Raw genomic sequence first — 17,947 nt, forward strand, 5'->3', positions numbered from 1 at the left:
ACAGATGATCTAAGATGTGTTTACATATTATATGTTCCTGTATTTTGCAGGAAATGGATGTTAAAGACAATGGTCGGTAGTTTTCTGCTCGGTGTGAGTCGCCCTTTTTGAAGACAGGTATTACGTTTTAATAGCACTCCGCCAGTCCGATGGTAATTTTCCAGAGTCGGTATAGACGCCTCAAATATGTGTCTCAGTGCCGGGGCTAGTTGATGAGAGCAGGTCTTATCTATCTATCTTCCGTTATTGTCTTAACCTTTACAGGGACGTTTACACTTTCGTGCGAGTCAAACCACTGAGGATTATGTTGGAGATGTTAATTGTGTGTTGTTGCTATTTAAAAGTTTTTCGATGCCTTTTGTTTTGGTGTGTAGAGTTGGGATAGCAGTATTGGCTCGTTTTGAAGTATCAGTTATTGAGGTGTCGTGTGTGGTGAAGACAGATTTAAATTGGTCGACAAGGATTTGAGCTTTGTCCCTGTTGTTGTTGTCTGGGCCCCCAACATTAACAATATCACCTCCAAGGCCAATAATACCCTCCGCTTCATTAAAAGAAATGTCAAAACCAATAACACACAGGTCAAAGAAACTGCTTACAAAACATATGTCCGCCCCCAGGTAGAGTACTGTTCTACAGTCTGGTGTCCTTGGCAGAAATATTTAATAAATAAAGTAGAAATGGTCCAAAGATCAGCTGCCCGTTATGTAAAAAATGACTACAGTTACACCAGTAGTGTCACAGACATGATCAATACCCTCAAATGGAAAACACTCGAACAACGTAGAAACCATGCTTCCCTGATCATGTTCTATAAAATAAGATCCAATCTTGTAGTAGTCGATAATCATCACATGCTCCCTACTAGAAATCTTAATTATCTAATCCCACATTCCAAGACCAACTACCATGCTACAGCCTTCTTCCCAAGGACCATCAGGCTATGGAACAGTCTTCCAATATATGTCCAGTCAAGTTCGAACCTACCAATTTTTGTTGGTAGACTCGACTCATGCTCTCTGTAGACCGTTGTATACTGTTTTTAACCTTAGATCTGTAGATCTTTTATCTTTGCAATATATGTATATGCTATATATACTTTTAACCTCCATGCACATTATATATCTTTAAACTAATAACTGCTCCTGACAAGCGCCTGCCAAGCGCAATCAGTATTGATTTTATGGCAGTACAAAGTTGAAGTTGAAGTTGAAGTTGAAGTTGTTATAAACCTGACTCAAGGGAGGTAGCATACACGTCGCCTGGATTTGACATAGCGCCAAAAGGGTTTTGGTGTTGTTTTCTTTAAAGCCTTTCTGGATGATGTTATTGGAAGTAATAAAGATTGGTTCCAATGTCGGTATGTTAGGTTCGGGAGAGTAGGGTTTTTTCTGTTTTTTTTTTTTTTTCTCCTTTTCTTTGCACTTTCGGGGAAAGTAAATCTTTGGGTAATTTTGTTACCATATATTGTACTTACCTTGCACGTTTTAGCCGAATTAGAATTGAGATGTTTGTCAGATCCCAAATTGATGGTGTAATTTTATTTTCTTGTGATATTTACAGTTAAAATTGTTTGGATTAAAGCTGATATACGGTTAAGTCCAGATATGTTATTACATGAGTTCCTCAACAGTTTTGGAAGTTCATTCGTACTCATGAATATTCGTAACTTTGAACTCATTTTTATATTTTTAGGTCACACACCAGTAAATATTATTCCCTATATATTTTGTATAAAACTTACATTTTTTAAAGAGCTACCAATGAAATTTATACAGAAACCAGCTTTAATTTAGACCTCTGTGGCCATGCCAAGTGAAAAATTAGTGTTCAAAAACAACGCGAATAGACCAGATCTATGGCTTCCAGGCTGATTCCTTTACTATAGTTAGGCCTATAATGAGCTACTCGAACCCCGGTGATGGGGTTATACAACAGCCTTGCTGTTGGAAGTGGACTGCAAATGTTTGCCTCTTTCTTTAGTCAAAATAATTCGACGTTCAGATTGTTATATATTTGTGACTGGCAATCTAAACGTCAAAACTTTGAAGGACCAAAATAATAGAGGATGAAACACAGTACAGTCATGTAAAGTTATTTGTTTTATCACTTGCGTATTTACCGCGTGTACCGCGTGTATACACGGTAAATGTTAATGATGTACAGTACATACATAGGTTTAAATCCCCAGAAAATTCGTAATTTTGGATATTATTTGATAATTTTTACATAAATCAATGAGGAATTGAACCCCCTTTTAGTACATATAAGTTTTATTTGAATTTATGGCCAATGTTTGAAATAATCGGCATTTAAACCTATAGCATGTTAAGCGTTGGCAGCGATGAAAATTTAATCGGAAATTGCTTCAACTATTTTGGTCTTTCAAGTGTTTGACGCGAGTGGGGATATTGCCCATATGAAAAAATTATCCCAATATTTCCTAGGATCGCATCAAATTAGTTGGACTACCTCTTTCTCATAATTCTGAGCCTCCTCATTGATCCGAGCCTTTGGAAAGTTTATTCTTCAATACATTGTACTTGCAAGTGTTTTTCTTTTGTGTGTAATTCCAAATTTTTATGCATGTTATGGCAACCCTGTAACAGTTGAAAATGAGTAAAAAGAAAATAGTATTATTCACATTAATAGCAAAATGCTCAACTGTAAATTTGGCATATGATTTGCTTTAGGCCTAAAAAAAAGATTGTTTCCGGTAACATGCTCAAAATAATTGGGGTAGGTAGGTCGGTAAATTTTTTTTTGTTTTGATTTTTTTTATTAAGTGGGACTTTTCGGAAATTATTTTTGTGTCAAAAAATGAATACAAATAAGGGGGTTATGCCTTAAGAGCATCAGTAAGTTGATTTCTAACATCAGTGACCCCCCCCCCCCCCCCCAACCCCCATCCACTCCCACCAGTGCAAGCAGTTTTTTGTCAAGCCTGCTTGGGGAAGCGAGGATCGCAGTTTGTGTATGTGCGTCCATCTGGGTTTGTTTGTTCGGACCATAACTTTGACATGCATGGAGCAATCTTGTTTATATTTGATTCGAATGTTAGCCCTTAATTAGGAAAAAGGAAGGCAGTAAAACTGCAGTTTCATGGCATTAAAAATGCAGTTTTTAGCAGTTATTTGTCTTCAAATGTCTGCATTAACATATTTAATAGAAAAGCAGTGAAAATGTAGTGAAAAAGCAGTTAAATTGGCCGAAATATGTAAATGAGCTAAGAAGTATAATGATGTCATAAAAACTGCAACAAAACTGCAGGATCAGTTTTATGCAGTTAAATGTCAGCACAAAATACTGCAAAAATACTACAATTCTTGCTTCAACCATTTAAATGACAGCACAAAAAAATTGCAAAAGAACTTGCATCAACTTGCCCAAGGGGAGTAATTCATTCTATACTTTCTTTTGACTGTTAAACTGTCCGTGATGGTTTAACCAGTCATAAAATGTACAATAAGCTGACTTTTTATTTAAATACAAAACCTCAGATTCATCTATATAAGTTATGAACTGGTTTGTCCTTTATCTTGTAAATCCTTTGAATTTGCACATTTTCACCAGTTTCCACCAAATGACTATAAATCCAATCAGTCTGTGCATGAGTTTCACACTTTAATCCTGCCTTATTAGTTAACTCCATTAAAACAGTTGTTATCAATTATTTAACTATTTGTTTATCATTTTGTGTTAAACTTTGTTTTTGAGCAGTTATAATCCATTTTTACCTTTCACATGCTTTAGTTATCACTGTGTCACAGAGCGGCCATCTTTCGCACTGCATTATGGGACATCAGGAAGTAGTATTTAGCAGTTTTTTAATACTGCTGTTTATAAAAGATGCTAAAAATACTGCTCTTAGAAAATAACTGCATTTAACTGCCCGTAAAACTGCTTTTTGTGAAAACATTTACAAAAACTTCAAAATAACTACAGAAAACTGGCCACCACCAGTTTTTCAATCCTTCAGTTATATGCAGTTTCTAAAAAAACTGCTTTTTACTAGTCATTTCATGCTGGAAACAGTTTTAATAATTGGCAAAGAAGGCAGTTTTTCTGAAAAACTGCTGTTTCACTGCAAAAAGACTGCAAAATTGAGCAGTTTCTTTCCCTAAGACAGAGTGTCATGCGCAAACCCCAGGTTCCCATCTCAAAGGTCAAGGTCACAGTTGGAGGTCAAAGGTCATGTCAGATCTTGTCCCGCCTATATCTTTGACATGCACTGAGGAATCTTGTTTATATTTGGCATGAATGTTTAACTCAATGAGACAGACTCTATCTCAAAGGTCAGGGTTACAGCTAGGGGTCAAAGGGCAGGCTCGACATGTTGACAAAATACAGCCCCCTCCTCCCCTCTAGACACTCCCCCCCCCCCAACCATGCCCCTTATCTGTAAACTAAATTACACCCCCCAACCCCCCAAAAAAAACAAAAAACTGTAAAACTGCTTCCACAGGGGCAGGGTGGATATTTTCTGGAATAGAATAGCCCAGCCGGCCATTACCTTCTTATAGGAAATAGTATTGACTTACTGTAAAAATTATTTGTTTGCAAAGCAGTTTGTGTACCTGTTCTTCATTTAAAAAAACAATCTTTTCAAAAAAGGTCCAACTTTTTGAGAGCTAGTACAAATGATCTTAAGTCTCTGTTCAACGAGAAAGCATCTGGCTGTTTCAGAGGATGAGGGTCATCATGTGAAAGTTTGGATTAATCACTGAAATTTTCTTCTTAGTTATTTTTTAAGTTTAAATGTTGGATTATCAAAATGTAGCAAAATATCTTTTGCAACTGAATTCTATTATTGACAAGAGCTGAAATACCAGTTAAGGGACTCAGAATAACGAGAAAAGGGCATACTATTAAAATGGATCTTCTTCCTGTTTTCGGATCTGACCACTAAAGACAAGCTTGTAAGGTAGGAGTATGGAACTCCTTTTACTAGATGTTGTCAATGTGGGTTATTTACATCTTTATCTTTGTTTCAAATGAAATATCAAAAAAACAAAAAGGTTCAATCAATGTTTAAATCTAAACTTTAATCTAATGATTTAGAGATACCAGTGTTCACTGCATAGTTTACATTTTCTTTCAAAATGAAAATGTAAGTATAATTAAGGAACAGGAAATAAACCAGACACAAAAAGATAAAATGGTAATGGTAAAGGTAAATTTTATTCACTGTCACTTTGTGAAACAATGAATATAAGCTCTGTAGAGCTTTTGAGAGACCCTGTTTTAAGAATAGTGAAAACCAATAATACCTTACCCCAGCAAATTGCTGGTACCCATTTACAGCAGGGCCGATAAAGTGCATTGCCCAAGGAGACACCACAATGGGAGTAGCCCGGAACCGAACCAGGGGCCTTCACCTCCATTAGAAAGCATCTTAGACCTCTCAACCAATGCATCCAAAATGATATTTTAACAAACCCTTTTGAAAATACTATTTAATTCAGACTAAAAGATTAGGGTTTAGATGTTTTCTTTATGTTCGTTGACCATTACATGATAAAAGAAAAGATTTCACAAACAGTTCCTTCTACTTGTGCCGATTAATTGATTATAAAACAAACTGGATACGTACCCCTAGACACTTCCTGTTTAAAATGCTGTCCTGACTCAAGTCTGTCAGATATCATTGCCTTTTAAGTAAACTTGGATTAGAAAATTCCCAGGTCCGTTACTAGGGATTTAACTTAAATTTTTTGACAATCTTTGTTTTCTGGACAAAACTTTGATGCTATATAAGGTTTTGACTTGAAACTCAAAATGTATTTTTACCAACATCATCTGTATATGTGGTAACAATCCCAATAACTCTAGTTTGTGTTCTTGATAGAATTATGCCCCGTGGTGTATCTTCCTTATAAAGTAGAGGTCTCTTATTGAGACATATATTCATTTTACTGTCAAATCGCCGAATAGTGGAGCGCGCTGTCTTACGGACAGCTCTTGTTTTTAATTAAAAATCCCCCAAAATGATACTGACTTGTCAATATAAGTTCATTACTATTGCAAATGACTGTAATAAAAGGTTTCTTGTTTAACATGGGTAGTCGATGAAAGTCCCCACCTGGAATGAACAACTTATTTCCAGCCGAGCCCATAGCAGGCATCATAAATATTTACCTCCCCAGCATCCAGTCTAGGCCGCTACTGCTGGAAACAGTACCAATTTAAGTAAATCACCCAGCACTGATTGACTGAACACTAGTCAGGATATCAGCCGCGACTGGGAATTGAAGCCGGACTGTTGCGTTGTAGTCCAACCTGCTAACCACTGCGCCACTGACTCCCTGTTATGACAGTCATAGTACACTGTGTTTATCAGTGACTTTACTTTTCACATTCTCATGTAAGAAACAGAGTCAGGTGCACTAGATGTACACTTAAATGGCCATTATTTTCTCATTACAGGATAGACAGTGAGGCATAAAGTATGGAGGAATTAATCTTTGGAAACACATTGCTGGTTGGTGAAGGTGATTTCTCATTTACAGTATCTATGGTGGAGAAGTTGCCAAGCAAAAAACACCACAGCATCATAGCAACCAGCTTAGAGACAGAAGAATCTATTAAAAAACACCAGTATGCTGCCAGGAATATTTCACAGTTGAAAGAAAAAGGTTTGTTTTATTTCTTTGTTTTTGTATCAAAATTTTGGTATTGTGTAGAATAAGCATTCACCTGACTAAATATATCTTCCATGTCATTTACAATGATAAAACTGGTAGGTTTTTGACTAACTGTTGGCCACAAATTTATTTTTATTAAGACTTTATGCAAGTGCATATTAGATGAGTGTGTGTGTGTGTTCGGTTATAAGGTCTTTTTCAACAATTTTTCAGTCATATAAACGACGTTCTCTACTTGTAGCAGTGAGCACAATGCTCAACTTTATAGTGCTGCCTCACTGGAATATCATGCCGCAGACACGTGGCATGATACCCCACCCAGTCACATTATACTGACACCGGGCTGACCAGTCCTAGCACTATCCTCTTAATGCTGAGTGCCAAGCAAGGAAGCTGCTAGTACCAGTTTTTACGTCTTTGGTATGACGCGGCCGGGGATCGAACCCACGACCTCCTGCACTCTAAGCGGACGCTCTACCACTAGGCTACCGAGGCGGTTTAGATGAAGGTGGTAATGTAGCATATAGGTTTTTTCACATGACTTTTTTTTGTATATCTGCAGGTGTTACAGTAAGATTGAATACAGATGCCACACAGCTTCATATCAGTCCATTAACCAGGAATGAGATGTTCTCCTGTATAATCTTCAACTTCCCGCATGCTGGCGGCAAATCTAACCACAAGAAAAACAGGAAATTACTCAATGACTTCTTCGCTAGGTGGGTTACAAGTTGAAATATGGAATAGAAAGAATTTCTACACCCCACTTACTTGAAGTTCTAAACATTCATCATTTTATTTAGAATGTATCATTGCCATTGATCTAGTTTGTTTTTTCTCTATTTTTGCCTCAAGGTACTGTCAAGGGTTTCATTAAGGGCCAAAGGGGGATGGAGGAGGAGAGGATTTCCCCCAGCTATAGTGGTCTGAAACCCAAGCTACATTTCCTGCAGCAAATAAATTCCAGATGGGAGGAGCCCCAGATCCCCTTGTTTTTTGCAATTTCTACCTTCTACTTCAATAATTAATGAAACCACTGACAGTATATTTGCCTGGTCTTGAGCAAACCATGTAATTATTTTTTTATTTCTTGGGTTTAACATCTCACTGACACAGTTATAACATCCCGCTTGCTTAGCTCAGTAGGGTAGGCACAGATCTGCAGATTGCGGGGTTGTGATGATCCCTGGGCAAGATATATGTTAGCCATGATGATTTGATTAAAGAAATTGTTTCTGAAATCATTTGTCCTCCACCTGTATTTCATGTAGGGAAGTTGGCAGTTACTTGTTGAGAACAGGTTTATACTGATACAGAATCCCAGGCACTGGTTCGGTTAACTGCCCGCCAATATATAACTGAAAGACTGTTATAAAACAGTGTTAAATCCAAAACAAACAAACAGTTATAGCAATCATTGGTCATATGGCTACTTTAATGCATGTAGCTTCTCATAAAAGAAACAATAAACCCCCAGGTACTTATCCGAGCTTTATTTTGGGCTCAGAGGGGCACCCGAGTTGGACCACAAGGATTCCACAAGCCAGCTAGATGGCTTCCTGACATGGAAGAATTCTACACCCCATTTTGAACTAGTGGCAGTGAGCAGCAAGTTATTCAAAGTTAATGACTAAGTTAACCACTCAGCTGTGGAGGCCCCTATTATGATTTTTATTTTGCTCACTACACTTTACTTCAGATTTTCATCATCCCTTCCAGTCAAGTAAACCAGCAATGCTGTAACTGTCTTGTTTAAATCTGACATTTATTAATCAAGTTATGAAATAGAACAGGTCTGAATGTGAGGTCTCCTAAAACAAACAGAAATGAGCCGTGCCATGGGAAAACCAACATAGTGGGTATGCGACCAGCATGGATCCAGACCAGCCTGCGCATCCGCGCAGTCTGGTCAGGATCCATGCTGTTCGCTAACAGTTTCACCAATTTCAATAGGCTTTAAAAGCGAACAGCATGGATCCTGAACAGACTGCGCGGATGCGCAGGCTGGTCTGGATCCATGCTGGTCGCACACCCACTATGTTGGTTTTCCCATGGCACGGCTCAAATGTCTGTTTACATACCAGTTTTATTCAATTCAGTACTAGTATTATAGAAAAAGTACATATTTCTTTTTAAGAAGTTATATGTACTTGAAATGTGCATATACAAAGTTTGTATAAATATAGCACACATTTTATTTGGCTTTAATTTACTTTTTTAACAATTTAATAGTGCTGTTCAAGTATTGGAGAATCAAGGTCAAATCATGATGACCTTGTGTAAAGGTCAAGGTGGCACTCCAGCTGATCAACCAAGGAGAGCATGGCATGATAGTTGGCAGGTTGTTTCCATGGCAGCAAACTCGAGTCTTATATTGACTAATATTTTACCATTCAGAGCTGATGAATATAGGGTGTACACTTCAACTGGATTTAGGTAATATATTATTTTTTCCTGTACTGTAAATGACCTTATAATTTGGCAGGTTTTATAACTCGGGTTTACATTTTTTATGCAAACTTATGCTTCTTTTTAGTTCGACTTCCCAAAGAAAAAGTAGAGCTATATTGCACTTGTCCCGGTGTCGGCAAAGGCTACGATGGTTAAAGTTTTTTTATAAAGTCAAATAACTCTGTTACTATCAAAGCTATTGACTTAAAAAATATTATTTACTATCAAAGTCTACACCAGGAGAAACAATCCCCATAACTCTGATTTGAATTATGCTCCTTTTTAACTTAGAATTCTTTGGTTAAAGTTTTTGATAAAGTCAAATTATACAAGTATCTCTGTTACTATCAAAGCTTTTGACCTGAAACAGTTATTTCCTATCAAAGTCTACACCAGGAGAAACAATCCCTATAACTGTGGTTTGAATTTTAACAGAGTTACGCCCCTTCTTAACTAAGAATTTTTTGGTTGAAGTTTTTGATAATGTCAAATATCTCTGTTACTATCAAAGCTTTTGACTTGAAACTTAAAATAGTTTTTACCTATGAAAGTCTTCCTCGGGGGAAACAATCCCCATAACTCTGATTTGAATTTAGACAGAGTTATGCCTCTTTTACTGGCAAAACTCTAATTCAGGGTCAAGCACTGAGAAAAGTCAAGCACGCTGTCTTATGGACAGCTCTTGTTATTTGTATGATTTATATTGTATATCTGATTGTAACAAAATGTCAAAATCAAGGATCAATTATGTCATTGAGATATAAATATTGTATTTAACTTTTTCGTTCACAGGAGTTTAGACAAAGGCTTCAACACAGAGAATGCTCTAACTCATGTATTTGAGATGGCAGATCCAGTCAGTATTCCTGTTAATGTAGACACAGTAAAAATAAAGCTTGGAAAACACATGTTCCTTTGTCCGGCATATATTTATAGAAAATTACTGCAGATCAGGTAAAGTACATTATTTATATACCTATTATCATTCTTTGAAAAGTACAGCTTGCTTTTCACAAATAGGTACAGAAAACAAAATCTGTATTGCATTAGGTGAAAACTTGATTCCATATTTTGCCGGTGCCTGGTATACTTTCATTAATATTAAGATAAATAGTTCTCTGTTTAAGAGGAGTTTATAGATCTATAAATATGGCTAAAATTAAAAGAAAAATTAGGTTGAGTTATATACTAAGTAGATTAATATAACTGTAGCTTGATTTTAGATGTATTCTGCACTTGGGGGCCTCCGTGACCAAGTGGTTAAGGTGGCTGACTTTGAATCACTTGCCCTTCACCGATATGTGTTCGAACCTCACTCAATGCATTGAATTCTTCATGTGAGGAAGCCATCCAGCTGGCTTTATGGAAGGTCGGTGGTTCTACCCAGGTGCCCACCCTGCATGGAGGGGCACCTGGGATCTTCCTCCACCATAAAAGCTGGAAAGTTGCTATATGACCTAAATTGTGTCTATGAGATGTGAACAAAAATGTTTTGCACATTGCGGATTTAACTATGGCTGGATCATACTGTACTTGCATGCCTGGTGATCCAGACCTAACAAAATCCACTAGAGTGAAATACAACATCCCAGATGAAGCTTCTGTTATAATATTCCTAGTTTATCAGTTGAACAAAAGCTGGTGTGAATCAGAATTAGCAGTACACATTCTTTGAGATATTTTGGCATGTTCCAGTTTTGGGCTATTTTATAAATAACCATTGGTTTTATTTTCACTTATATAATACATGTATTCACCATTTAAATCATTAAAGTATTTTACAGTCAACAGTTATGACTATGCAAAATTTAATACATTGAATTCAACCTTTCAGATGGAGTTGCAAAAATAGGCCATTTATTAACTGTGTCCAGAATATATATCAATATATAGTATCAAAATATTTTAGCTGGTATCAGGAACCCTCATTGGCATGATAACAGTGCTTAACTTTAATAAATGCTACAGCTTTGAACATTTTCTTTGCTATTTTAGGTATATAAACTGCAACAAAGATCACCCTATCCACAGAGTATATGAGAAAATAACACAGTGTCTGACCTCTGTTACACATCTCAAAGTTGAGAATCTAGGAATACGTCTCCCTATGAACAGATCTACTGTGTCAGCTTCTTGCAATGAGATAAGGTCAACATCAGACAAGGGCAGTTACTATAAACTTGTAAAATCTGAAAATACAGGATTTGAAGAGATTGATGACATCAGTGATCTTACAGGTGAAAACGTGCTAGCTGACATTACTGATGATGATAACGATATTATCTTTGAGTTGGATCAGTTTAATTTCATAAGTGCAGATAAACTTGAAAATATGCAGGTTGTTTATGGACCAGTCTGTAGACCATGTGATATCTCACTGAACCAGTCTCCAGTTTCCTGTTACATAACAATGGCTTGGCCAGTAGCCATAGATGAGGATAATTCAGAAGGTTCAGAATATCTGCAGAGAGCCTTAACAAAAGCTGTTGCTGAAACTACAAGTACATTTAAACATATACTTAATAATGTGATAGTAAAATCTGAGTGCAAAGTAGACATGATAAATTATCAGTTTGAAGATTTTAAAAATACAAGGGATTCCCAGAGAACTTTGCATGTTGCTAATATAAATCTACATAATTCAACGCTCCCTTCAGCTAGTAGTGGAGTACTAGATAATGTTCAAAATGCATCTGATAATATAGGTGAATGCCATGTGAAAATTATAGGAGATCATGTACACCCTTCACATATGCTTGTTTACCTAACTGCCAATCTTTGTAAACTTGCATGTAGTAGATACAATATAGAAGATGAACGTCTGTTATGGTCAAGTGACACAAGAGTGCTTCACCAGTTTCCTAGGCTAAATCTTGAAGATAAGCTTGTTGGTGTAAATCATGACAAAAGTTTAGCGGAAAGCGATCAGATTTTATTACCTGTTGATGACAGTAAACCAAATGGTATGGAATCTCCAGTTTCTACTGGTGGGGCAGTGATTTGCCACCCAGACCAGGTTCAGAAATATGTTATTAAATCACCAAGTATGTATCCAATGACTTTTGTTCATGATATGAGCTTCTGGGAGAATCAGAGAGTACAATTCAATGTACAAGAATACTGTGATATAATAAGAGACATTGCTGATGATAATGTGATACTTGTGGACCTGATAGACACATATACTGATCCTGAATCGGGCAATAGAAGTCGCTGTTACAGACTGACGTTCCAGTCTGTAGATAAAGCTCTTTCTTACAATATCTCTTGGAAATTGCAAAGTCTTATAAGGTTTGAAGTTGAAAAGAAAATGAAAATAGTGTTAAGATGATTATTTTTATTTATTTATTCATTAATGATTTTGATATACCATGTATAATTTGACAATAAAGCGTTTAATGTATGGTAGTAAAATGCTAGCAATAAGCATCAGGGAGAATATTCTGATAGGTCAAATAAATGGCTCACTAGTTGAAATGTGCATGGTGTTGAAAGATGAATTTAGGCTTTATGAATGTGTGTGTTTACATTGACTAAAAGCTAGAACCTACATGTTCTGATTTCTCGTAGTGAATGCAAGGATGTGTAATGGTAAAAATTAAAAGGATGATTGCCTTTGGTCAGTAAGTGATCCATGTCAGTCTAGAATTAGTTGTTCAAAGGTAATGTTCTGGGACGATCTGTGTATGAAAAGAATTGGAACCACTGCCTTACCCTTGCATGATCGTAAGAGGCGACTAATAGGGTCTTAACACTTGGTTTTGCTGTAACTCTGTGATTCCAGCAGGTATGCAAATTTTGATTCCATACCTCATGTTTTTATTGCGAAGTAAATGAGATGTGAAACCAAAATTTGTAGTCCTGTTTGGCGCCATATAACCTATACTGTGTTGGTGCACTGTAAAACCCAATAAATAAATAAATAAGTAAGGTCACAGTGACCTTTAGACTAAATTGGTTTTAGATCAGTAACTGAAGAAATCTCTAGGTTGTCTGCATCTATTATGGTCAAGTACTGTTTCCAATCAGTAGGGGCCTCCGTGGCCGCGTGGTAAAGGTTGCTGACTTCGAATCACCTGCCTCTTACCGATGTGGGTTTGAGTCTCACTTGGGGCGGTGGGTTGGTGGTTCTACCCAGGTGCCTGCCTGTGATGAAATAATGCATTGCGGGGCACCTGGGGTCTTCCTCCACCATCAAAGCTGAAAAGTGGCCAAATGACCTATAATTTTGTCGTGCAATGTTAAACCCAACAATAAACTGTTTCCAATCAATAACAGGAGAACTATGACTGTCGGACTGAATATATGATGAGTATGTTGGTCTGTAGATGACCATAATGTGTTTGCAGTCAATAGCCAAAGTTGCAGTGACCTTAAGACATAAAAAGGTTTTAGATCAATACCAAGGAAATGCTTGGGCCTAGAATTGCCAAATTTCCTAGGATCATTATAAGATCCCTATTGTGTTAGGGGGTCATAGGGTTAAAGGTCTAGGTAACACTGTAGTTTCAAAGCAGTTTCCTATTAATAACTGGAGAATGTTTAGACTAACAGTAGTTCATAGAAGTATATGCTACCTCTACTGTTTTAAGGCCAATACATTGAAAGATCAAGCTAGGTCATCTCTTACTTTAGACTTAAAATTACTTAACCAGGTTACCTCAGACATGTCATCAGGGACAGCATATGTGTTTATCTATATATAAGCTCAAGTTTTCATTCAGTTTGTTTACAGAAAGCTCTGTAGGACAACATACCTATGTTACAAAAGATTGTAAAATCCTCTTTAAGATAAAAATCATTTCATTTCTTTCAATACATTGTAGATGGTGTTTAGATACTTGATCTTTATTTAAGATATGGTGCAGGAAAATTGAATCTTTTTATATTGGATACAGATGTTTTGATAATTGGTTCTCTTTATATCAATACTTTTATATATAATTTGTTCAGTATGCAATCATACCTGAACCCCTAGATTTATATCAGGTATTTCCATTTGTTGTTGTGAATGAAAAGTTAAAACAAAATTTTATTCAGTAACTATGTATTAAACACCAGCTTTATTAAACACTGGTGTTGTTTTTAGCTCACATGAGCACAAAATGCTCATGGTGAGCTATTGTGATTACGCTGTGTCTGTTGTGCGTGCATCCGTCAAGTCGTCTGTCCGCCGTCAACAATTTTGTTTAAATGGCATCTCCAAAACCACTGAATGGATTTTGATGAAACTTAGTGTGGATATTCCTTGGATGGTCCTCTAGCAAATTTGTTCAAACGGTTCCGCTAGGTTACACATAGGGGTCGCCAGAGCTAAATGTAGAAAAATATTCAGACAACATCTCCTAAACCGATGGTCTGATTTTGAAATAATTTCAAACAAATGGTCCTTATGTCACCCTCTACTAAGATTGTTCAAATTATACCGATTCGTGGTCACTTTTCCTGTATATAGTGGGAATTTGAAAAAATTTTGTATGAAACTGCTGGCCCAATTTTAAAATTATTTTACACAAATGGTCCTTGTGTGACCGTCTACCAAGATTGTTCAAATTATTTTGCTTCGTCAAAAAACATGGCCACCAGAGGATGTTGTCACTTTTCCCTATACTATATAGTGGAAACTTTAAAAATCTTCTTGTGTGAAACTGCTTGCCCGATTTTAAAATAATTTTATGCAAATGGTCCCTGTGTGACCTTCTGCCAAGATTGTTCAGATTATTCCGATTCTTCAAAAAACATGGCTGCCATGGGGCCTGGTCACTTTTCCCTATATGTATATGGTAGAACTTAAAATTTTCTTGTAGAAAACCGTTAGTCTGATTTTAAAATAATTTCACATAAACTGTGCTTGTGTGACCTTCTACAAATATTGTTCAAATTTTTCTGATTCATGAAAAAACATGGCCTCCATCAACAGTTCCTTTAAACAACATCTCCTTTGAAACCACTGAATGGATTTTGATGAAACTTTACACAAATGATCTCTGGGTAGCCCTCTTTCAAAGTTGTTGAAATGGTTTTCAGCTATCAGACTTCAAAAATCTTTTTCTCTAGAGCTTTGATATTTGGTATGTGATATAAGGGTTTGAGTCTCTACCATAATTGTCTAAATTATTGCCCCACGGTCAAAAATAGCCACGCTTCTTTTTGTCATATGTACTTAATACAGGCTTATATATAAGAAACTTTGAAAATCTTCTTCACTGAATCAATAATAGCTAGAGCCTTGATATTTGGCGTGTGATATCAGAGTTGTACTGTCTACCTTAATTGTTCAAATTATTGCCCTAGGTTCAAATATTGTATGTGACATATATATAATATAGGCTAACATAGAAGAAACCTTACTCTGTACTTGTACTATTACGTTATACAAACACACTAGAAGCCTTGTACACAGGTGAGCACTTTAGGGTCAAAGACCCTCTTGTTTAATATGTTAGTCATGCTGTGATTTATGGTTTAAAATAAGGATTAAGCCGACTTTATATCCATCTTACAAAATAGAAATTTTGATGATATTGGTATTTATGATTTTATGATTCCCCCTCTGCCCCCCTCCCCCCTCAACTCCCTCCCCATGAGAAAGTGGCGGTAATGCAGATTTGCTCATATTGGTTCATCGGATGTAATTTCCAGTTGCATTTTCAATCACTGGATATAAAATGCCTAGGCTTACAATGGTGAAACAGAGAATAATTGCCTGTGGACAGTAGATAACCCCAGTCTGTTTTTATACGCCCATCCCTGAAAGAGCGGGGTGTATTATGTGAACACTCATGGCAGTGGGCGGGCGGCGTCCAAAGCATGTCCGCTGTCTAAGTCAAACAGTTTTCATCGGATCTTCACCAAACTTGATGACAATGTTTGTGGGCATAATATCTCGGCCAAGTTCGATAACAAGCCAAATCTTCCCAGGCACTCTTGGATTATGGCCCTTGAATTACTTGAAAAACAGCGAATTTAGCCTTGTCCGCTCTCTAAGTCGAACAGTTTTCATCCGATCTTCACTAAACTTGCTGACAATGTTTGTGGGCATAATATCTCAACCAAGTTCGATAACCAGCCAAATCTCCCCAGATACTCCTGGATTAAGGCCCTTGAAAACTGTGAAAATGCCATTTTCTACAAAAATATAAGTAAGGGAAAACTTTCAATGAATGTCATACATTCATCTCAACTTATCCAATAGAAAAACCCAAAACATGATCATTGGTAGTCTTTTAGTGAATGGTATGAACCTCGTATTGTTTTCTTTTACTTTTCAGTAAAATAATATGGTCATTTGCTTTAAACCGAAACAAACTTTCTTTACACCCTTTATGTAGATCAAGGCTGGACCGCAGATGGGATATCTGTGAAATTTGTCAAAGAAATACATTGTAGAGATGAAAATATACCTGTGTGAGATGAAGATATAGCTTAATCAACAAAATATTTATATGCAATAGTCTCAACATTTATTTAATTGAGAGTTGTGGGACATCCTTAAAATGTGTAATCAGTAGCTAGAAAGTTATTTTTTTCTAACTAGCTATTTAAAATGGTACATTTCCACATCTCTCTTGGTGCATATAAATTATATAGAAATTATGAGCAATAAAAAGGTTTTTATTCCAGATATATAATTAGTATTCTTGTAAAGTACTTCTTGTTCTAATACATAATAAATTACATAAAATTAGATACTTTTTCCTCCAAAGGAAGATGGAAACTGATATGCTCAACTGTAATTGATAATTCATAAGGATATAAACAGAAAGCAATATTTAATACCAAAAATCTTTTTGTAAGATTTCATTTCTTGTATATGATTACTGAGACAGCCATCATATTGGACTATATATTGGACTTCCAGATATTACTGAATGCATTTCAGATTAGTAAATTAAGGAGAGGACATAGCTTTCTGTCCAATTTCTCTGTTATTGCATTGCAAGTATTTAAATAAAATGTGTTTTAAACTAAGTGTTAGTCAGTAAATTAGGGTCTGGCACAAGCCATAGACAGTTATAAAATCAATCTGATCGTGTTAGAATTCTAGATAATGGAGCACACTGAATTCTCTGTGAGCTCTTGTCAAGAATTGCAATAACATAATTATGTTGATAGTGGAGCACACTGAGTTCTCTGTGAGCTCTTGTCAAGAATTGCAATAACATAATTATGTTGATAGTGGAGCACACTGAGTTCTCTGTGAGCTCTTGTCAAGAATTGCAATAACATAATTATGTTGATAGTGGAGCACACTGAGTTCTCTGTGAGCTCTTGTCAAGAATTGCAATAACATAATTATGTTGTTTGATGTGTGCACTTTGCTTTGAAAGATGTATAATCGCATGTAATTGCACAGAGAAAAAGCGTGGAACTTGTTATTTGCACTGTGTTAACCTACTCTGTAACTAACCAGGTTCCATATAAACACATTCTTAACAATTATACAAGATTCTGTTACTTCATATGAACAACGTTTGATGAAGTTTTATTCGCTAAAATCTTTAATGTTTTTCTTTTTCTTTTTGGCATTTAGATGTACCCTTGCCCGCATTGTAAATACATGATGTGTTTATTAGTTCTTTGAAAAAAAAATAGAGTAAAGTTTTTAGGTAAATGGGATTTGCACTTGGTTAGGGTTACTGTTGGCGGTTACCTTTATTGTCTTTTATCTTTTGGAAGTCACAGAGGCATTGGGATTTACTTCTGAGTTTAAAGATTTTAAAAAACCTTTCCAAAATTGTCAAAGGTTTACATAGTTTTTAATGATGATCATTATAGAAAAGATACACGCACATTCGTCTAGAGGACATTTTTTCAGATTAATAGTGTTATAAAGAAGTTGAAACTGCATATAT

General features: G+C 36.2%; 1 protein-coding gene across 2 annotated transcripts; it reads left to right on the forward strand.

Moving 5' to 3' along the window:
* The first annotated feature begins 1,223 nt into the window (after window positions 1-1,223).
* LOC123552392 (ferredoxin-fold anticodon-binding domain-containing protein 1 homolog) lies at window positions 1,224-16,781 on the forward strand. 2 transcript variants are annotated; one of them, XM_053541902.1, is made up of 6 exons: window positions 1,224-1,357; window positions 6,424-6,632; window positions 7,204-7,360; window positions 8,874-9,077; window positions 9,885-10,046; window positions 11,088-16,781. In XM_053541902.1, exons 2-6 carry the CDS (start codon window positions 6,446-6,448, stop codon window positions 12,421-12,423), a joined length of 2,046 nt encoding a protein of 681 aa, XP_053397877.1. In that variant the 5' UTR covers window positions 1,224-1,357; window positions 6,424-6,445; the 3' UTR covers window positions 12,424-16,781. The 2 variants fall into 2 exon arrangements, with proteins under 2 accessions (XP_053397877.1, XP_053397876.1); XM_053541901.1 differs by having other exon boundaries at window positions 1,243-1,531.
* The last annotated feature ends 1,166 nt before the right edge of the window (window positions 16,782-17,947 follow it).

The sequence above is a fragment of the Mercenaria mercenaria genome, chromosome 4 (assembly GCF_021730395.1).
Source record: "Mercenaria mercenaria strain notata chromosome 4, MADL_Memer_1, whole genome shotgun sequence".
In the NCBI taxonomy this organism is placed as follows: Eukaryota; Metazoa; Mollusca; class Bivalvia; order Venerida; family Veneridae; genus Mercenaria; species Mercenaria mercenaria.